This window comes from Pyxicephalus adspersus, chromosome 1 (assembly GCF_032062135.1).
Source record: "Pyxicephalus adspersus chromosome 1, UCB_Pads_2.0, whole genome shotgun sequence".
NCBI classification, from domain to species: domain Eukaryota; kingdom Metazoa; phylum Chordata; class Amphibia; order Anura; family Pyxicephalidae; genus Pyxicephalus; species Pyxicephalus adspersus.
The window spans coordinates 24,528,830-24,552,138 of record NC_092858.1 but is presented as its reverse complement, the minus strand read 5'-3'; the positions used below and the strand labels follow the sequence as shown (position 1 = coordinate 24,552,138).

The window sequence follows — 23,309 nt, the reverse complement described above, 5'->3', positions numbered from 1 at the left end:
TCATACTCCATAGATTAAAATCTTTGTATGTGAGGCTTTGGAACTGCACTGCATTTAATTGTCAGTGTCTGATAAGCTGCACCCTGTTTATCTTGGTCTGTTGAGATTTATATATTAATATTGTGCAGTGAACTCCGAAAGGCACACAAATAATTAATATGTCTTTGAATATTTTATGTTTAGGTAAAGTAATTATGCACACAATGATGCATGCCTTTCCTACATTGCCTGAACTATATTTTGTTGTTTTCTTTTAGGATGTAAAAGCTATAGTAACACACTCAATACACAGTGCAATTCATTCAATTGGGGGCATCCAGGTTCTATTTCCACTATTTGCACAGCTGGACAATCGGCAGCTGAATGACAGCCAAGTGGAAACCACAGTTTGGTAGGTATTCCTATAGGTAAATATTAATATAATTAATTAATATAATTAATTAATAATATTAAATGTATAGCATGCATATGTTCCAAAAGCGTTAACAGTAATGGTATTACATACAAGTTTATGAAAACAAAGTAAGCCGTGTAAAAAAATTACTATTTTATTTGTATAGCGCCAACATATTATGACGCGCGATACATTAAATAGGGGTTGCAAATGATACAAATAATTAAACAGGAGGAGATGACCCTGCTTAGAAGAGCTTACAGTCTAAGAGGAGGAGGAAGTAGCACACAATAGGAGGGGGAAATGGCATGGTGGGTAAGTAGTGAGGGCTAAAAGACAGAAGAAGACAGGTAGGCAAGTTTGAAAAAAGAGGGCTTACAAAATTTTGTACTTGTTTCTAAATATGACGTTTTGGTCTATGTGATCTCTTGCATCCAGAGAATGAGTGGTAGACTGAGCAATCTGTACAGAGAATGCAATCATAAAAAGGGCAAAGTAATCCTTATGTAGCAAATGCATTTTTCTCTTTAGAAACAGCTCTATTACAGATCATTTTATGTTATGAAAATGAATTATGGGAAATGTTCAGTGACACTAAAATCATACTAGAAAAGGGTTTGGCGTACAACTGCAAATTTTCAGTATGATAGCTCACGAAGAGATTTTAGGAAACTTGAAATGGCCTACTTGCCTGGAGCTTCTCATGTAATAGTTCATTTAAATTCCTGGGTCAGGATGGGTGCAACTAAAATCCACAAGCCTCTGGTACAGAGAAAATGAACAAAAGTTTAAAGTAAGATATAAAGGCACATCTTAACTTCAAAGCATATCTGAACCAAGAAATAAAGCTAATATATTGTAGCTGCCAATCCTTCAATGTTGTGGCTGCATTAGTTCTCCTTTTACAAGCTAGGAATAATTTCAGCAGGAGCAGAGAATCTAATCTTGCTGGAAATGCAGTGTATTTGTTTTTAAGTCGTGAAAAAATTGAAAGGACAATGTTATCTTCTGTAAACTTCAAAATTCCCCCATGTGATGGGGATGAACATTCAGACATGTTTACCAGTATTACCAGGTAAACACATAAATTAAAACAAAGAGTGCAGCCACTACATCTATGGATGGGTAAGCTGCATATTTAACCCCCCCTAGCGGAAATCCCGAGTAACACTGGGGGTCGCTAAAAACATAAAAACACTTCCCTTGCTCCATTGTCATCCCCGATGTCCTGATGGTCCCTGCAGCCCCTGGGGACACGTCTTCTTTCTTCGATCTTCAGCCAGTGATTGCAGTGGCGTTCTCCGGGGTTTCTTGGTGACGTCGGTGCATGCGCTGGTGTGGGCGGGAGGAGTGGCGGGAAATTCAAATAATTTTGTATTGGATTCAATACAAAATAGCTGTATTAAATCCAATACAAAGAAATCTTTATATATAATATATATCTTTACAATATTATTATATATATTATACATGCTACTGTACAGTTAATTTACGTTTCACATTTTTTTTTATAGATTTTGTTTTTTTTTTTTATTTAAAGTTTATTATAAATTTAATAAATATTGGACATTTTTCGGTGAGTTATGCCTAAGAATTATAGACCCACAATGCACCTACACTATGTCAAATAAATTTCCATGCAAAAAATGTAACGCTTATTGCGTGGAAATACGGACAGGATTAGAACGGTAGGGAGGTTAATGAAGGGGGATAGGTTAGATATAATTTGATGTATAGGGCGTGTGTGAATAATTGATTTAATTTATTTGCTCTATTCAAGAATTGGCTGTAGCACTGCTAATGTCTCCTTCGTGGGGAGCAGGGATATATTTCCAAATACTGTTACCAGGTTTATCAAAGTATATGTGAAATTGACTACCGTACTTGGCTTTCCCCGCCTAAAAGTGATACATTCAACATTTGTCTTTACTGTAGTAATACATAACAAGGTGCACAGAGGGTGACAATGCTGAATACACTTTCAAGACATATATTTCAGTGTTGTCACCTAATTTATGAAAGTAGATTCCAAAAGTCTGACTGTGTTTAACATTAACATTTTTTGACCATAGAAATACTTTAAGTTAAGTTTAAGAATATCAGTCTTACCATTGTTGTGTGCATCTGTTGTGATAGCATTAGCTATTAGTTGTTTTTATGGAATTGAGCATTCTCTTTGCATTTATGTTGCCAAGAGATACAAGCAATTTTTTTCTTTGATATATCTAGAAAAGCAGATTATATTTAGTTTCTAAGCTTACCATATTCATCAGGGAGAACTAGGCAATATGTTATATAAAATCCCCTATCGTTTTCTTTGAGGCAGGGTGTTTTTCTGTAGTTCCCAGACACTTTAAAAAATAAAATATATTTTGAACCAAAATGGCCTCTGTCCTCCCGCATTCTTAAAAGCCCCTTACTGTTCTGCTGAGCCGTCTCACTTGTAGATTTATTAGGAATATTTTCAAGGCCTTCTTTAATATAATATGTGAAATATCTAAGCTTCAATATAACAAGTCTGTCCCAGGGCTCAAGGCAATAGCTTTTGAAACATTTTATATAAACTTTCTGTTCATTGCTTTTCTCCCAAAGGATACTGCTTCATTCACTTGCAGGCTGAATAATCTTCTTAGCAACGAGTGAACTACAGTTACAGCAATGCGACAGATTATTGGGGGTATAATGCTGATTTTTTGCAGTTGCAAATGGCTTCTTTAAAGTGCTTAGTGAACACATGAACTTTAATCTGTTCTGAAATTGCATACTTAGGAGAGAGATTGTAGAAGAAAATGACACGAGTTATTGAAAATGCAGTTAGGTAGAGACAAAAAGATAATATAATGCCTTTTAGGAAAATAGTCTATGTCCAGATAATAGGCTTTGCTGGGGATGGAAAGTTTTACTGGCTAAGCCTGTGCTAATGCACAGAGGGGTCTAAACAAGCAGCTAAGGAGGACACTTAACAATGATTGTAGAGGGACTTTCCCTTTCTGATCGTCTACACACTTGTATCCCTGACAGACTGTCTAATGTAGCCTTTTTTAACATGGAGGGAACCCTTAAAAAACTTTTAGGTTTTAAAGCCCATACTAAAACTTAGCATTTCCATTGCTTATGACAGCTAGGGTTCCTCCAGAGGTTCCTCAAGTTGTCAATGATTGACCCTGCATTTTGGTGTGCCTTCATAGTTTTTTAACCATCACTTCTGCAAAGTCAGCGGGGTAACACCTGAGATCATTTTAGCCTTCTTTAAGGCTGGCATTTAGTACAGCATTTTAAAGGGAACATTCTGTCATCTGACCATTTAATGTAAGGAACATGAGCCTTTTTGTCCAGTTGGTTGTTGGGATTTAGGCAAGGAACTTAATTTATATCTGTATGTATACAGTTACAGGTGAAATGTATACTGTATTAAAAATGATTCCAGGAAATTCCTTTAATATTTTAATGTGCAAGATAGTGGGAATTTACAGAGTTTGTAAAGTTTGACACACATTTCACCAACCCGTATCAATAAAAATGACAATGGAATATTCTTATTGAAGAAGAGAAACTGTTATTTATGAGTATACATACAGTGTTAAGAAAAATATACATTGCCTGGCCAAAACAAAAAAAAAAAAAAAAAGTCCTCAAGCCTGTGACAGAAGTGCTATAATCTGGGGTTGCTTCAGTGGGACATGTCTAAGTTCAGCAAAGATATTTCCCTAAATTTGGCCGACTATCTAAAGTATACTAATTGACCAGGTTTTTCTGTTAACAGAGTTTTTCTTCTACGATGGTATGAGCATGTTCAGGGTTCAAATTGTGAACAAATGGTTCTAGAAGCACAAAAAAAACATTTTTACACATGAGTTGGCAGCCACAGAGTCCACCCCTTAACCCCATTGAGAATCTTTGGGATATGCTCGACAAGACTTTACTCAGCACTCCGACTCTCCTATCATCAATACCTTTTTTTGGCGAAAAAATATTGCAACTCTACACAGAATTAAATGTTGTAATCTTGTATAAACTTATTAATACAAAATCATGGCAAATGCATGCTGTAATCAAATCTAAAGGCAATCCAACAAAATTTTGGAGTGTGTGACCTTTACTTTTTGGCCAGGCTGTTTGTAGGCACTTTATAGTTGCTTCTAAAACCAAGCTGTTCATACAGTTTTGTATTGCGCTTATGACTACACTGCCAGACTAAAAACATGACTTACATTTCATAGTTTTATTTAACGTTTTCTACGTTTGTAGAAATGTAGAGAAATGGGATAGCAATAAATTAATATATCTCAGTAACTGTCATCATAGTCTAGCCGATTGCTGAATGGATACCATACTGTGTCTCCATTGCCTAACAGCATTGCTGGGTGAAGCCTTGCTTGGTCTCCAAAGCTCAAATCACTTGGCTTTGCAATCAAAGTCATCCCAATACTAAGAAAAAGGCTGCTTTCAATAGTTACTAAATTGTTGTTATTGATTGTCAATTTGTTGTTTTGTTATTGTTCCAGTGCCACCTTGCTGGCTTTCTTGGTGGAGCTATTGAAGAGTTCTGTGGCTATGCAGGAACAGATGCTGGGAGGAAAAGGTTTTCTAGTTATTGGCTACCTCTTGGAAAAGGTAAAGTATCATGAATATGAATCACAACAAAACGAACAGTCCCATTGCATGGAAACATAATTAGCAAACATTTTTTTTCTCGCTGACAATATACAGAAGGGAACATCTTGCCTGTGGTGACACCAAGTTTTGGATTGGATTATGGATTTACCACATTGCACACTACCTCATTCACCCTAATATCAACGTAACTATGAGGGTTTTGACTCTCAGCCTGCTGAAATGATTACCACCTTTCACTCCTTCCATACTACCTTTCTTCCTTCTACAATGTCTCCTTACCTTCTATTGTATTTACTTCAGATATTATAATTTCTACACTATTTTTTTTCTTTTTCTTTTTTTAAACTAGATCTTTATGATCACCGCCATGTGTTCATCTGCTTCCTCTGTCCACTCTCTAACTTAGGACAGGCAGACATACCGGAGCTTGCATTTATAACTTAGTAATACTTTATACAACTGGACTATACTGGCTACCATTTGTTGAGATTTGTTGGTTATATTTAGGGTGCTGAGATGTACATCATGCTGAAATCATCCAGCAATATATGCGATATAAATTTAGCAGGTCTTCTACAATCAGACTTGGTTTCACTGAAAAGCGATTTCATGAATTCTAGTGTATTAAACCAAACCGTACAAAGAGACAGTGCAGCCACATTACCGCTAACAGGCTGAGCAATATTTACTGATCAAATTAGTGTGAAGTTTTCTCTGGGTAAGTAGAACCCCGCAGTGTTTAGTGATTGGGCTTAGAATCCATTATGTTAGAACGTCAGAAGATGTGTAATAGAGCTACAAGTATGGATTGTGAGTAACCAGCAATCAGTAGCGTTAACCTCTTGTTAAATTCCCACAGCATGCAGTCATTGGTATATGTTTCATGCTTCTTAAAGTAAAAATCCACCTCTGCTTTTTTTGTTGTGAGGGAGGACAAGAAAAAAATAACTCCTGTAAAAAAAAATGGTTACTTCTGTACAGTTACAGGTTTATAAAGTATTATTTGTGTCCAACAGAAATTGTTACGTTCTTTCTTATTGTTATGAGATGATGTTAATTGAGGTTTAGTATTATTACAGTACAATCATACTAAACAGTGTTTAACCATAATAATTCAATTTTACAATTTTATATGTCTGACGCAGTTGTAAACATATTACGTCCAGTTTAAAGGAGGTTATATTACCATGACAAATTATTATTTAAATGTGGTAAGAAACCAGCACATTCACAGGATACCCACACAGTCATTAAGAAAAATCCAAACTCCATCTATATAGTTAGCCAGGTGCGATTTAGGGCAGAACTATAGCGAATGGGATCCTATTTATTTATTGCTAAGGAGATATACTGATTGGCTGGCCAATGTAAGCAGGAGATCTGAGAACAATAAATCTATACAATAAATATTAAATTACACTTCTGTGATTAGCTACAAGATCTGAACATCCCTTCCGTGAATTTGACCTCAGCTCTTCTTCAATGGAAATGTCACCGTGGGTACAGGGTCACTATAGACCTCTACTGGATTTGTGACACTTTTACATACACACAGGTGTTTCATAATAAATTGCCACCTTATTGGGACCATCTTCCATCTCCAGGCCTAATAGCAGTTATGTGGGTGGTTGTAGTAATGGCCCTGGAAGGGTCCTTCTGTACAGTATGATAGAAAACAGGGCTCTACTCAGGCTCCAGTGACTTTGTAAAATAAAATAAAAAAAAACAATTTTAAAAGCCGTAAGACTGAACATCTTTGTTCACCAGCAATGTATTTAGTTCATTTTAACCAAGCGTTTTGTTAGGCTTTTATTGTCCTGGAGTTTTGGAATCTGGTTTCAATAGTTCTTAACTTTTCAGGACCTCATCAAACAGATTCTAAATCCCAGCTACTAATACTTTGCGAAATCCTTTTACATAACATAAGATAGATTTCTCATCATGTGGACCTGTTGAAATTAGTACATTTTAGCACATTGAGGTTTCCTACCCAACCAACAAAGGTTCTAGTTTTGTTGTAGAAATATAACCGTTGACACTCTTAACCACACTGTAGTTGTTTATGATTCTGTAGCCAATTCTTAATTTTTATCCAGTTGCAAACTTATTTAGTTGCATAAAATTGCATTTTATTAACTTTCTAGACAAGTTTTCAAATGAAAACAGTAAAAGATCTCTTACTAAAACATTACAAATACATTCCCTGGTGGAAAATCAATTTACTGCCATTGAAACACTTAGACCTGGAAAATTCTCCACCAGGGAAAACCCGATTCACTGTAATGTCTTGTCTTGAATCAAAATTACTTGGATTTGTGCATATTTGTGTTCATTTTGATTAGGTTCCTAGTAGATCATGATGCATTTTCCTGTACTTTCAGAATTTTTAAAGAGATAAAATGCATGGAACATATTTCATATAGCAGAGATGTAAAACATATAATTATTTATATGTTTATTTTTTAACATACACTTTTACAAAAACAGTTTGAACTATGTTAAGTCTTAGTCTGTGCTGAGATAGAAACGTTGTTGCTGCTGTGAATGAGGGTAGAACTAATTGGGTGTCTTTAGCAGCATTTTTCTATACCAAAAAGTCCATCTGTCTTGTTTTGTATAACTATTCATACATGAAAAGCCATCATCTAGCAGATCTCCTATTGCATTTAAGAACTGAGGGCTGAGAATCTCTGAACATTTCTCCTTCATGAGCATAAACAAACAGATGAATTATATACACTGGAAAACACATTTAACAAATTGTTTAACCAAGATCTTCATCAAACATTTCCTGAGTTGTCTTTATTTGTATTAGCTGAACTTGCCAAGCCTGCAGAAATAAATTATTGTAATTGCTGATTTTCTCAACTCCCCTTGTGTGCAAGAGGCAGATCTGTCAACTATAAAAGTATGAATGAGCTTTTATACCGGCTTCTAAGCACACGTTCTTTAATGTGCAAGAAAATAAACACAGTATGTAGTAAGGATGTGCTGTAATTGTATTCTAGAATGTTGATTATGTTCCATCTTGTTACAGTCCTCCAGGATTCACATAACTAGAGCAGTGTTGGAGCAGTTTCTATCATTTGCAAAATACCTGGATGGTCTTTCTCATGGGGCACCTTTACTGAAGCAGCTTTGTGATCATATCCTCTTCAACCCCGCCATCTGGATACACACGCCAGCAAAGGTAACCAACATGCTGATTCCTAAAGTGCTCATTGGAGAAGACTTCTGGATGCATTTCAGTCTTCTCAGCACTTCTCTGGCATATTGGTGTCATTAGGGAGTTTTATTTTTTACAAGATAGTCAGTCTATGTTCGAACTTTAATTCTGCCCATGGTAATTTTTTGAAAGGGTAATTAAACATTTTGTACACAAAAAACAATACAAATGACAAAAGATTTCAAAATGTATTTACCTATTATATAATGCACTGGGGTTGTTTAATCTCACAGGGAAAGTTAAAGGAAAATTAACATATTTGTATTTCCCCCAACATGCTAGTTATTGCATTTTGAATTTCACCTCCAGTGCACTGTGCTTCTATTACAGAACTGAACAATACAATGCTTTCATTTTCCTGTAGGTCTGATTTTTGGAATGCTGTGGTGCCTTGAGCAGCCCATTCAACTCTGCAAATGCATGTATACTTGCTGCATCACTGCATACCGTTGAATGGGTCCTTACTTGTCCGGTGAAAGTGTAACTATCACAAACAGACAGATATTTTTTGTAATTAATTCTAATATTTAGTGCCAAGTTATTCTTGGTAGAAAATAAGGACTACATTGTTGTCTGGGATGCAGATCTATTGTACATACCAGCTAAATACAAAGCTTGCATGTATATTGCCATTCATGTTTAATTCTTTGTTACTAATTTGTTGCTATCTGTTTCAGGTGCAGCTCTCACTGTACACCTATCTGTCAGCTGAGTTTATCGGCACTGCCACAATCTACACCACCATCCGCAGGGTGGGAACAGTATTACAGCTAATGCACACACTGAAATATTACTACTGGGTTGTAAATCCTGCCGACAGTAGCGGTATAAATCCAAAAGGTCTTGGTGAGTACTCTCTCATATTTACCCATATTAATATTATTGTAATGGTAATTAGCCTTTGAATTTCCCCTTTGCATTGCCTTTTAAAAGGAGCTGAAATGTGCAAATATTTTGAAGATCGGCTGTTTTAGTAGCAGTGGTGTCAGTGTGATTTAAATGCATATTAGATTATAATGCATTGAATTGCATTACTTGCCTTTCTTTTTTCTGAGAACACACTAAAACGTATTTGCTAATCCTCAAGGGGGATACCGGTTCACTTTTAACAGCATTATGAAAAATGTGTTATTTTCCTCCTACAGATGCACAAAAACGGCTTTAGTTTCAGAAAAGTACAACGTGAAGAGTTTTTCTAGTTTAGAGCGTGGGCTGTTTTATCTTTCATTTTTGAAGAATTTGTTGTCTTCAAGAAGGCAGAACTTACATAACATTGGAAGGTTTCTGTTAGTTTATCACAAGTTGTTGCTTCAAAAGGATGGGAAATGTGGGCTGCTTTAATGTCATGGTAGCCCTTCTCCAAATGACCTTTTCCAAAGCCGAAAGTGATCTTTGATTTCACTATTCTAGCATGAAAATACGGAAAAGAGAGAGTAATCTTAAAAGCATGTCACAATATTGGCATTTTTTGTTTTTTATTAAAATATATTGTTACATGGACAGTAAAAGGACATTACGTGGGGGTATTCTCTATTGTAATCTTCGCCTTCATCCCTCCGTTAAAAAAGCTATTTAGTTCCATGCATCGTTTACCCGTATTATAAGTCTGTTGAATTATTGTGCATAAATGCTTAAGGCATTTTTTTTGCTTTTCACCAGTGTCCAGATGATGATTATTTTTACCCTTCCATGTAATATTTTAATATAAAATTGACCCAATTGTAATATTGAAATGCTGGATCCAGAGCAGGTCCTGCAGTTAGTGACAGCTGCTGGTTTATTATATACTGGTGTCAGCATCCTTTTTATATTAAGTATCATAGATACAAGTATTAGGTTACAGATGAAGGATTTTTGTTGTTATAAATTATTTTACATGCATAGCAGTCTTTCCCGATCATCATTCATGGATCAGCCATGGACAAGGGTATAGACTGCAAGTGAACAATAGTGTGTTTCTCTCTTTTTTTTTCACTTGTACTGCTAATACAAGAATTACTCCATGTATTCCAGTACTCCATGCATTACAATTGACCCTTTGTAGCACATATATGTAGAAATAGGTTTTACAATGAATCAGTGTTTTGAAAACAACACCCATCTTTCACCATGTCTACCAACCACTACAGTGCTATATCGCACTTTGTGTGGCACGGTTTTATTAGCTCTTAGGTATGTATTCTAACTTCGAAGAGGCCAGTTTGCTGTGTTTGCCTCCCAGGCTTCCTTCCTACTATAAATGGCCTTTTGTGTACCTGCAAATACTTTTTGTGGATCATTTTCATTTTGGTCAAAATATGGCAAAATAAAAAAAAAATCTTTAGTCTTTGGTAGGAGACTTCATATACACTTTTTCTCCATTTAGCCCCTAAAGGAAGCTGCTAACATGGTTTAACTTACCTTTAGCCTGCAAAGTCTCTAAATAAGCCATACCACAAACAGTGTTCTCCCCAGCCCCTTTTAGCCGGGCGCACCACCCGGCACTTTTCAGCAGCCACCCGGCTGTTTTTGGGTGATAACTGATGAGTTGGGTCACAATACAGGGGCTGCCACCCGTCTACAATTTCTTCCCACCCAGCTTAAAAAAATTTCTGGGTTGAGCACCGCCACAAAGTTCAGGTCAATCTATCACTACAGTCATGTAATTTTCAATAATTTTTCCATAAAAGGCACTGCAAGCTTTCTGAAGTTCTCCCATGATGCCCCTGAACTTTGACTTGATTCAACTTCCTGTAACAGGGAATTACAGAGATTGTTAATTCTAACCTCATGTAACTGCTAGATGTCTGGCTTTCTCAAGCTTCAGTACTGTTGTCCTGGAGCAGGTACATAGCAGGCAGGTAAGTAGCAATTACTGAGGATTATCATGACCACTAGCTAAACAACTGAGCAGATAGTAGACCGAAAATCCAATACTTGTAAAGTTTCAGTTTGTAAGAGAGATGCTGCATTGAAAGGGGGTGCACAATCTTGTTCTCAATGCCCACATTTGTTTTAATTGTAGTTGGATCTCCTGTAAAGCAGTGATCAGAATTTGAAGCATTGTGACCAACAATTTTACCAATTTGACCACCTATAAAGTGGCAAACACTCTGATTGTCACTTTACAAATTTGGTGGTAATAGCAGTAGCGCAGGTAAACAGCATGATTGCCACATTATATAATTATAATCCCATTAGTCTGTCATGAAGCCTGGAAAATAAAAAAAATACTGCCACCGCATTTTTAGAATCCATTAGTCACTAAACATTGTTTTGTTCTTGTGTTTATTTACACTTTAATCCCTGTATTAAAAAACAAAGTGGATAATTAGGAACAACTTTATGTGGTGTTCTGTAAATTCTATACAACCCAATACAAACCATGATATTTTATACTGTGGTGGTCAGTTAGGCTGAGAGGTTCTGATCCCACGCCATGAGTTTCTTTGAGGTTAATAGGGAATAACATGGGCCACACAAAAGTAATATCCATCTCTTTCCATGGCCTGACTGCCAGTTGTTCAGTACTTTTATTGATGGGTTTCTTTAGATGTAAAAACGAGTTGTAATCCAGAAACTGAAATATTGCTTCTGTAGTTCATTTTCATAGAGAACATTAGTTATTTCTGACACATTTCTTACACATCCAGCCAATTTTGAGATTTTCTACTTTAATGTTTTGCTGAGCTTGTAGCTGCTTTTCAAGCTAATTTGTTGTGCCTAGATATAGATATAAAAACTTAACTTTATGGCTCACTTATCCTAACTGAAAATACACCTGATCTGTTGGAAGAAGCCAGATCGTTGTAAAGATTGATGTGTGTCGTTTCTTGCTGCATACTTGTCCAGAGACGAGACTTCAGAGGGTGGTGGGCCATGACTAATCCAATCACCAATCAAAAATAAAGGGCCTATCATACAAATATTTAACTTGGTTGTCATGTTTTTTTATGTCTCTTATGAGGATTATGTTCTCATTTTAATGCCTGGTTATGTTCTGAAATATGGACAGAAGATGTAATTTCCCAACAGGAATGCAGATAGCATTGAAAATAAGATGTAGGCTCTCCCAAGCTCACCTTCACTGCTGAAAGGGAGTGAAATCTCACCAATGAGGACACAGATTGCAGTAAAAAGAAACTCAAAAAACAAAATATTCAATAAGGTTTTGTCCTTGGATACAATGATCAATTAGGTGTCTTCTTTGCCTCAAGTACTTTTTCAAACCAGATGCATGTGTGTGTATGTATGTATGTATGTGCGTACATACGTACTGTAGTGCCGTCATCAAAACTTTTTTGCAATGTTAAAAGGGTCGGACCCTTTGTTTAGAATTTTCCGGTTATATGGTGAAATCGCTTGCTTTCTCCCAGCTGTTCTCTTGCAATACTGCTTTGTTACACAGTCTTCCAATGGAGATGGAGCTTCCAGTGAAGTAGTTGATATGTTTTTGTTGTGTCCCGCTGGCCTGATCTATACTATATATCTTTAATGGGTTACAATATGCCCACCATTGCCGTTTCTAATGTGTTTATTTAAGATTCCATGTGCATTAAATGATTTTCTGTTCCTGTGGCACAATTTATTGAAACAAAAAAAGCCTTTGGTGAAAGGTGTGTGATAGATACCCAGTCGGGCAGCGCTCAATGTGGGATATTGTTTCCCTTTAGGGCAAAACTCATCTCTGAACTGATTACTGCATGAGCAGTATTCGGATAGAGAGTACATCTGTTCTGTAGGCATGCCATGAAGAATTACTGTTGGAGCGTACACATTTGCCTATTTCAGTGAAAGCAGATATGTGTGAACTTAATACAAGAGCAGATAAAAAGCATTGACTGTGTAGCTAGCCATTTATTATATCCATCTCTGGAGATTTAGCACACCTTGTCTGAACTCCAATTCCTCCCCTCCTTTATTTAGTGTGTAGTTTCTGCTTTATAGAAAGCCACTTGTCATTTTAGGATGACTTGAGAGTTGAGTATATAAATTTATTAATCCTGTTTCTCGGAATGGAATTATTATGCATTTTTACTTACAGCTATGCAGTTTTCATGTGTGCTCCCCTATATCCCCATGTGATCTGTCGTTTTCCAGTAGCTGAAAGATGTGCATGTGTAAGCATTAATGTGAAGCGGAAGATGTATTGGAAAATATCTGTCTGCGGCAACATTAGTTCCAGACTGTATCTGCCAAAGGATGTAAGGATTTGCCACAGTGGAAACAGCTTGTGATAATTGAGCTCTGGCTACACATATTATGGCACTTGCATAAGAGGAAAGAAATGGTGAAAACACTCCTTCTAGTAGGACCTTAGAATTATTGATCTGTTGGCAGACAAGAAGGCTAATGGTTATGGAACTAAAAATCTCAGGATCTTGTATGGTTGTTACTCCACTATGTGCTGAAAACAGACAGACTATGTGTAGTTTAGGTGTGGTGATTGGGAGTCTTCATAAGACCTCTGCCCCTTACACTACTAACCACCACATTTATGACTTTGTCAGCTCTGCTGCCTGCTTCATAGCACCAAATTCAAATTCCATTCTCAACAGGTATGGGGGTTAAGTTTGCAGGGTAAACTGCTTACAGTAAATGCCTACATATGCATTGAACCAACATTTTTATGTGAATGGATATCAGCTTAAATAAAGTCTTCATACAATATGTTCTTTTATTTATTTTAGATGGCTCCCGACCTTCTCAGAAAGAAATCATTTCACTGAGAGCATTCATGTTGCTGTTTCTTAAGCAGCTAATTTTAAAGGTAATGCATTCCTTTTATGTGCATACATGGATATGTTTTTCTGTTTAATTCTTGATTCATGATCAACATTGAAGAATTGGTGAAGCCTTTATACTGATGGCTCATGACAGCCCACTAAACATTTCCATTTTGTGAACTAGTTTCATCCCAAACCAACATTGGCTTTTTGCTATGGCTTTGTGGGTTTTTTTCTTTGTGTTTTTTTAACCTGTTCTATTTCTGCAATAAAGGTAGCATAGGAACACCGTTTCTTTTGTATCTCTACTGTCATACATCTCTTCTAGTAAACTCCTTTTTATCCATTCTGTTTCAGGTTGTCTTTGAAAAAATTTGTGCATCTTTATGAAACTGATGTATCTAACAAAGATGAGGAGTAATTTGGTGATTGATAAAATATTCCATTATGTTTTATTTGACTAGTTAAAATCTTGTGTTTTCAGGACCGAGGGGTCAAAGAAGATGAACTACAGAGCATTTTAAATTACCTCCTGACAATGCATGAGGTATGTCTCTGCTTTTGTTTTGGTTAATGGGTTCTATTAAAATTTTATAGAATTCTTTAAAACTGTGGGTCAGGACCCAGTTGGCTCATGAATGTATTTATTATGAATCACCACGTGAATGTGTAGTGAATTTAGCTAGTTTGACCAAGTACAAGACCAGTGGTTACTGATATAGGACGCTTTATGTTTCAAAGTATATACTGCCCTGATCTGTAGTCTATAAACAATAAGTTTAAATTAATGTGTGATAGAATGATATAATATTAGAGTAGGATTCTAATATATTAAATATTCCCACCTACAGCACTACTAGCCATGTAAAAAACCCCTAATATTTGTGACAGCACAGACTGGTATGGTTTATATTAGAATATATGGAAGGTGATTGGATTTAGAGGAGATAAAACCCTGGTATTGGGTAAATCTGTCATGCAATGTAACATATATTTATCCTCAGAAATGGTGAAGAGACCCTAAAATATAATAAATTACCTTTAATTTTGCTAACAGTTCCTAGTTGGGTCCTTGGATTAGAGTCTTATATGTAAATGATTAGTTAAAAGTGCTTTTTGCTTCATATTGAGTTTGGATCCAATTGTTTTATTGGATCAGAACTCATTCAAGTTAATAAACTGTTAAGCCCTTAAAGTGTTTTCTTCAAAGTGACCAATTTTACAGGTGCAGTTATCTCTGTCCCATTCCTAAGCTGTGGGCACAGGGATGCCTGGTGCACAATATGGGCAGCTAGGTCCATCTGAGGTCTGTCTGACAATGTATTCATCATTCCTTCAACCACCAAAGTAAACTCTTTACATACATTCATGCCTTAAGTTGTTCCAGTCAATATACTCTTTAGGTTTTGGATTGCTGGGATTTTCTTAACAAGCATTAATAACCCAGATACTGGATACAACAGTTCTGTTTTGATGCTTGTGTACGCTAAGCCTTACTAATACAATGTAATAGAGGTGAAGCTTGAGAAAGAGATGTAATACATGTCTACTAGTTTTTTTAATTCATTGTTCATGTCAGCAATAATGTATATTGTCAGACTAGAAATGCTTATTTATAATTATTATGACAATTATTTTAATTTGCTTCTGCCCTTGATGTACCACAATCCATTTTACAGTTTGCTAAGCAGAATCTTTACATCTTGGCAGTGGAATGAACACAGATTTCAGTCTTCATCTAATAAATAAATATCTTGCCTCAGAACTAAGAAACAGTTATTCTGTGCACACCCTAGTTCTGTGCATAAAGGCTGCTGGTCAATACATAGAATACATCTCACAGTCTTCTAGTTTTATATTCTACCTTGATTCAAATGATGCCAATTTAACAAAGTGGAGGAGCTTGATAGTAATAGGTAGTGTTAAATACAGGTACGTATTAGTGTAAGTTCCATATTATGCAGATACTACAGACCATATATATACACATATATATATACATTTACACACGATTGTTTATCTTTGTGGGAAGATCTTTCAGAGTTTTCTGTGTCACTATATTTGTTATGGCTGTTCTAACATTCCTGTAAATAGCCTTTGGTAGAATAAGATGAGGAGAGTTTATCAGGCAACATCCTGGAATTTGTTACACTCCTGAAAATGGTAACTTGTTGTGTTCTCTCCTTGGAAGCAACAAATGTATACTCTCAATTGGTGTCTATGTTAGAAACACTGCCACATCTCATAATTCTCAACAATACCAAGCCAAACCTTGGAAGGAATAGTGTGATTTTTCCTGGTATTTAGGAATGCAATTAATATTTAATTCAGTTTAACAAATAATGTAATGCCAGTACACACATACTTTTACTTGTACATTTCTGGAAATGTAAATGGATAGCATCACCAAATTCACAAATTTGAATCTTGGCCAGGACAATATCTGCATAGAGTTTGTTTGTTCTTATTGTGAGTTTATTCTGGGCACTCCAGTCTTTCCCACATCTCAAAAACACATTGATTAACTGGTTAGATTGTGAACTATGTTAATCCCTTTTTAAAACATAACTATTCCTCCCTTTAAAGCAGAACTTTACCTGCGATACTCGCCTATCCCTGTTCCATTGCAGGGCACCGCCATTTTCTTTATTTTCTTCTTTATTGTGATTATTCACTATGATGATTGGCTGTGCAGGCACATGAGAGTTCATTCATTCTCATCATGCGCAAGGAAAGACGATATTGACCAGTTTCCCCTTGCAATCAACGTTTAGATAAGCAAAATTAGACATCTGGGCAGTGATCAGACAGGTAACAACAACAGTTATTGCAGAAGTGACATTGCCTGTCTCTTTCTTCAATAACTAGATGCCTGATTGTAGATTTTCACAAAGTTTATAATTCTTTACATAGGAAATTTTTATTACCTTGAGCTGCATCGCCAAAGTCCTCTTGAAAATCTTGCTTAAAGCATGCAATGTGGGCTGTATGCTTAGTCCTCCACTGTGTGTTGTAGTCTGCTTTGTTGGCCCTTGCATCCTATAATAATGATATTGGGGCAGTGAAAGAAACCAAAAAGTGCAATAGGGACCGCCAACCCTGAAACTCCCAAAGGTTTTAAATGCAGAGCAGTCTTTATCTAAGCTTTACTCTTTAGATCAGTGGGATTTGGTGGCTCAGAGAGTAAATGCACTGTCTTTTATCTTGAAGTCAATGTTTACAGTTTTAAGGTTTGCAGCTGTGGGGGCTGCAGAAATTATATTTGTGCTATACTAAAGCCTATTGTCTTCAGTGGTTGGTATAGATAAGTTAATGGGGAGTTCTAATACTGCACCCATATCCTTCAAATATTGTGGCTCTTTGCTATTTCACTGTTACTATAACTCATTACTTAAAACTAATTACAGCTGACTGGTGATAGACTATTTGTTTTCTAAGCAACTAAAAGTGGTTGTATAGCCTAATAATTATTTTGGCCTGCCAATTTCAAGTGGCAGTTGGTTAGAGATAACTTAACACATTAAGGATGGTAGAGATCACTGGATGCAATTCAAGTGGCAGTTTAGTGCTCACATGACTCATTCCAAAGGTCACCATTGAGAGAACTTATAACTTTTCAAGTCTCTTGATATGTGACCCATTTCATATTTTCCTTGTATCCATAGTTCATTCAACTCCTGCAGATTAGCAGTTAATGGGGTTCCGGTAAATATCAAAAACCGGCACATTCAGAGGTAGACAGAAGTACGCTGTGATCCCTTAAGTTTGTGACACATGCCTAAAGATGTTTGTCTGGCTGAGCTTTGTTTCACATTTCATTAAAATGGACTTTAATGAAGAAGTAAACCTTCGGAGCAAGGTTAAAGGTCTAGTTCAGATTATTAGCTCGGGAAAAGAGTGAGCTGCATCACCATGTACTAAAACCATTAGTTGTTTTTATATCAGATTTTCAGAATGGGCAGCCCAGAAACACAGCAGTTTCCCGATGTTCAAATTGGCTGTTTTAATTAACTTGTACTGTGGAATGAAAGTGGGTCATCTAATAGTCTTACTTGTAAACCTGTATGTCCCTGTATTACAGGATGAAAATATTCACGATGTTCTGCAGCTTTTGGTGGCTCTTATGTCAGAACATCCTGCTTCCATGATACCAGCATTTGATCAGAGGAATGGAATACGGTAAGGCAAACAACACATCCATGTTCTTTTTTTATAAACATAAATTAAGGAATCCACTGTATCTGTAAAATGCTCAATGAGTTCATTTGACCCTGTCACTTAGCTCATCTGATTCAGACCCATTTCTAATGCTAAAGTTTAGTTTTTTTTAAATACATATGTGAGCTTTAGAAATATTTTTAGTATCACCCAATATTTAAAACTTTACAGTAGTAGTTTAGGGCTTCTTTCAAACTTGCGGTTGAACGCTACACTGTTAGTCACTCCCAGCTGCCCCTCATAATACTACCATATTGTCAACCACACAGTTTGACATCTACTTTGGCGTGCAGTTGATTGTGGTTTTAACTTCAGAGGAAGAAAAGCAACACAGCAGCCAAAAGTAAACCAACTCTTTCAGAACCTACACCCTGTTTAACTGCAGCTGTGCATAGTATGGTTCTATTCAGTTGAATTGGAAGGGTTAGGAGTATGGTTAAGCCTACAGTAGAATGCCACGGTCAACAGCAAGTCTGAAATGGCCCTTAAATAAATGATTATATGAACAGTTAGTCTATTCTTTGCCTGTATGCATACATATATGCTAAAATCCATTGTGCTTTGTTTAAAGTGACAGTAAGTGGTCATGCTCTGCCATGTGTTTAACATTCCCAAACTATAGCTGGTGTTTTCTTTAAAGACTTTAGGAAGGATGCCTAGCTTCGCTAAAAGCTTTGGAAGTACTTTATGTTTCTCTTACTCATGCTAGAGTAGCTATGTACAATGCCTTGAAGTAGAAATAGACAATTGATACAATTGAATTCTGTTTAGAGTTGGAAAGGTTCGCACAGTCTCAAGTTTTTACTGCTGTCTATGAGCTAAGTGGGGAGATTTTGCTTTCTATTCTGCTGACCTGCTGCTGCTAAAAAAGAATATCAACATTTCCTGTGAGCCCAAATCTCCCCACTGGAAACATATCATTACCATTGGAAACTACATTATTTACTGGTTGAAGCTTGAAAGTCTTACTCCATCCAGTATAACTGAAACACCAACAAGCTATTCAGTACAGTTGTTTCTTGTAATAAACAAAAGCTAAAAATAGGGACCATTTACCATATTTGTTTCTTCTGCACATTACTGACCAGTGATGTATGAGGGCTCTAAGTCCTTCAACAAGTAACAAGTTTAAAGATTTCTAATGACTTGGCATTGCAGCTGGTTGACTTCATCAATGGGCATTGATCAGTTTTGTGCATTTAAAATCCCATTTTCATTGTAAGTTAAAAGTGCAGATATATACATCTGTTGTAAGGTATGTATCCGATGATGCTGTTTTGGGAGCCCGGGAGATGTTGTGCATAATGGCCGCAGGACCAGTGCCAGATTGTATGACCTCAGACAATGATTCTCTTTTTCTTCCTATTTGCTGAAATACAGCTTGTAATCTCCAGACACAATAAACCTCTGTGTAGTCCACGTCTGTAGGACAAAGTCAGAATTGTTTTGTTATTCCCAGAGAACAGCACTGATTCGACCTTGTAGTGGAGCAAGATAATTATTTTTCATAGAAGAATTTCTGAGCCACCTCTAACCCCACTAAATGGGTTCTGTGGGAAGAAATTTAAATACACAAACCAACAATAGTGCACAATCAGTTAATAAACATGTTATAGTTTGTAGGAATTAAAAAAACAATGCGTACATATTTATGAATACTAAACATTTAACAAGAAAGTGCACAGTGGGGTTTGTACATATTTTCTTATGGTCAGGACTAAACAAATATTTGAAAAGTCTGGTCATTATGTAAAAAACATATCAAAATGACCTAACTCAAAACCATTATGGTGGTCATCTCTGAGATAAGAGTATTTTTTAAAGCCAAACTTTGCCAAAATGCCTTTGCAAACTCAGATAAAACCTTGTAAAAGCCGTGGTGGCATCATCACTGTATTGCCGATAACCTATTCAGAGAACAAAAGATGTAGAAGCTACCTGTATAAAACCACAGGGGGTTGGATACAAGACCAGTCACCATGTTTAAGAAGAAAGATCAGCATTGACTAGTCCTAATTATGGGAGCTCCTAGCGCATTTTTATCAGAATACTGCACAGATCCTAAAGAAAAACACAAAGCACCCAGAAGGTAAAGCCCATGTCATGTCACTTTAGGCAAAGGTTTATTCTCCGTTGTAATGTGTTTCATGTTGGGGTGAATTCTGTACCTGTCATAAGAAAATTGCAACGTACACATGCGGTATGATGTAGCTAACGAAGTGTAGAAACTGATCTTCTACCATACTCCTGGTTCAATGTGTTTGGTTTTCTTTATCCTGTAAACAGCATTATTAAAGGAAAGCTATCAGTGATCTGAATGATTTTTGAAAGATACAACAGTTATAACAAGTGCTTCCCCATGGACAACAAATTCTGAGTAGCCCATGGGTATGAAAGGAAAGATTTTCTGTTGCCGTATGCAGTCTGACTGAACATTTAGTCTGTGACCATATAATTTTTTTTTTAGGTCAACTTTAAATTATTTTTAGGAAGACTTTGCCCACAATTGTCATTTTTGTTCTTCATTTTCATGCCACAGATCATTGTTTCCTGTAGCACAACTGTTACACTGTTGTTTGTGAAATACATTAGTCTGAACACTAATTTTTAAAGTTGTTAAAGTTTATTGACTTTATGATCTGGTATTAATGTCACAATGGTCTCTAAACAGTGATAATAATCATTGTATCTCTTTCAGGGTCATTTATAAGTTATTAGCATCTAAAAGTGAAAGCATCCGTGTGCAGGCGCTAAAAGTCCTGGGATATTTTCTCAAGCACCTCGGCCACAAGTAAGTGGTACAGTATGAGTATTCTCTGTGGTTGTTGTAAAGCATTTGTTGGCTTTTACTTTGTACTATTTCTTATGTTCTAGATATCAACAATTTCTAGATATTTACAATGAATGATTTCATTTATTTGGTGTATGTGTGTATTGCAGACCTCGTTGGCTATCAGTAGATGTCTGGAGTACAATATTATGTGATTAATATGTTATTTTTATCTTTACGCCAGAAGGAAAGTAGAAATCATGCACACTCACAGTCTCTTCACATTGCTCGGTGAAAGGTTGATGCTTCATACCAACACAGTCACTGTTACAACATACAATACACTCTATGAGGTAAGATTTTCATACAATCTGCTCCTGTAATAAGCGTCAATGTGTTCAGACAAATGTTAGACATGTTTAGGAATGCAGAATGATTACCTCTTGGGGCATTCATATCCAGGTCCAGTCCTCGGGCCAGGATCTGCACCGCATCAGTATTTCTCCAACAGATGTAAATATAGGTATGACTTACAAAGAGACAAAAAAAAATACTGTTTTTATGAAATACAGAGAATTAAATTTTATGACCTGGCCTGTGTGGCTGACTTTGGACACCTCTGCCTCTGAACAATTGTCACAAGATTGGTGGATTAACGTCACCCCTAAAGTTAATTCTAACTTATTAACAACGTGTTCCTGAAGTTACAGGTGAACTGGCCATACAAACCAGGTACTAAAATTGACTTGTTGATCCTGCTTGGTTATAACGCATAGATTCCATGCTGTGCCTTTACATACTACCACCATTTTATCACCCTAACAGTGAACAACAGCAAGGAAGTTGCTGCTTTTGTATGTGAACATTGATTTTTTGATATCTTAGGTTCTGCATGTCTGTAATATGCTGTGGTGTGAATTTGTGCAGCTTCAATGCATTTTTATCTTTATCTTTTATCTTTGTCATGTGCATAAGAGTTAGTCATGGAGATTCCAAAAAAATACCTATGCTGAAAAATGTGTTTTTGGGGCAAATTTAGAAACATTCTATCATCTGTCAATGCCAATAGTAGAACCGAATGATCCACAGTTATCTACCCCTTGTGGTTTTGATTATTTTTTGCCATCAAGCAGTTGGGTGACTGGAAATCATTTAAAAATTCTTTTTGGTTAGCATAAAGGTGACTGCGACTAATATTCCTGGAATTTTTTTTTTTGTTTGGTTGGTGGAAACAGGAAAATCATTAACAGCTGGAGGTGGATTACTTTCGACTATGTGGTTATGGTGGGTTCAGGCATATGGCGTTGGCAGAGCTATTTTTTACATTTGTCAGTAAAGAGTCCCCCCTCTTTTGGAGAATGTGAGGAGTTGTCCTTTTAAATGTAACACACTGTTCCTGGAATACTCAGTCTGACAAGGACAGTGCCATTCACTGCCCCTTTTAGTCCATTATCTACTTTTCTAGCTGCAGATCTGATGTCTGTGGAAATGTTATGTGCCCAGATAGAAAAGTAGTAATGCTTTACTCCTAAATTTTTCCATTGGAATTATTATATGGCAGAGTTAAAGAAAAAAGACGTACAGTCTCCAAAGGCAGTGTGGTTACTGCCAAGAGAAACTGGACCTTTGATCAAGCAGAACCAAAGATGGGTTAGTTCTGATTTTCATCACATATAACCTAAATCTTTGGTTGTGGGTAATGGACCCAAAAAAAAAGCACTTTTATTGGGTAAGAAGAAAATGACTCTCCAAGCTTATCATCTCAAGGTGTTTATATCCAGGCTGCTTTTTGACTGGAGGTGTTTTGCCATCCAGTCCTCAACCAACCCAAAGCCCTAGAAATTATTGAAATGAAGTGTTTGAAATTGATTTTCTGTACAGACCTTTGGTTGCAGTGCAACTGGAATACCTGCATAGACTTCCAACCTTTTCAGGAAAAAACACCTGGAAATCGGCTACTGAGATTGTTTACCCTGGGTTGGGCATAAATGGCCCCTTTATATTTTAACAATTGCATGGACAGTATGTTCTACAGACTTTACAGTCTTACAGACAGCTCAGCTGCCAACAGATAGGCACATCACTTGCTGAGAACTATAGGAAGCCAAACTGTCATTCATTTTTCTCTTGACTGTGACCACAATTTAGCTTTTCTCTTTAACTCTAGTAAAATGTAATTGCAACATACAAACAATGAGGGGAAGGTTGCCAGTTTTTTATTTGCTAGGTAATGTCTATGAAATGTACCCTTCTGCTGCTCAGGTGTTCCCATTTTTGTTTAGCTGCCCAGTCACTGCTGGCAATGATTTAATTGGAAATATCACAAATATCTGGCAGTGTATAGAAGGTTTTCTTATTTCCCATAGCTGGAAATTACAC

At 36.4% G+C, this 23,309-nt stretch overlaps 1 protein-coding gene across 1 annotated transcript in view; it reads left to right on the top strand.

The window, feature by feature from the left end:
• Positions 1-23,309, top strand: part of NBEA (neurobeachin) — a 371,654-nt gene that overhangs the window by 120,819 nt on the left and 227,526 nt on the right. The window contains exons 10-18 of the mRNA XM_072398659.1: positions 258-391; positions 4,900-5,008; positions 8,049-8,201; positions 8,915-9,083; positions 13,907-13,986; positions 14,427-14,489; positions 18,024-18,121; positions 20,859-20,951; positions 21,175-21,283. Coding sequence (XP_072254760.1) covers positions 258-391; positions 4,900-5,008; positions 8,049-8,201; positions 8,915-9,083; positions 13,907-13,986; positions 14,427-14,489; positions 18,024-18,121; positions 20,859-20,951; positions 21,175-21,283 — 1,008 coding nt within the window. The remainder of the gene's footprint in view (positions 1-257; positions 392-4,899; positions 5,009-8,048; positions 8,202-8,914; positions 9,084-13,906; positions 13,987-14,426; positions 14,490-18,023; positions 18,122-20,858; positions 20,952-21,174; positions 21,284-23,309) is intronic.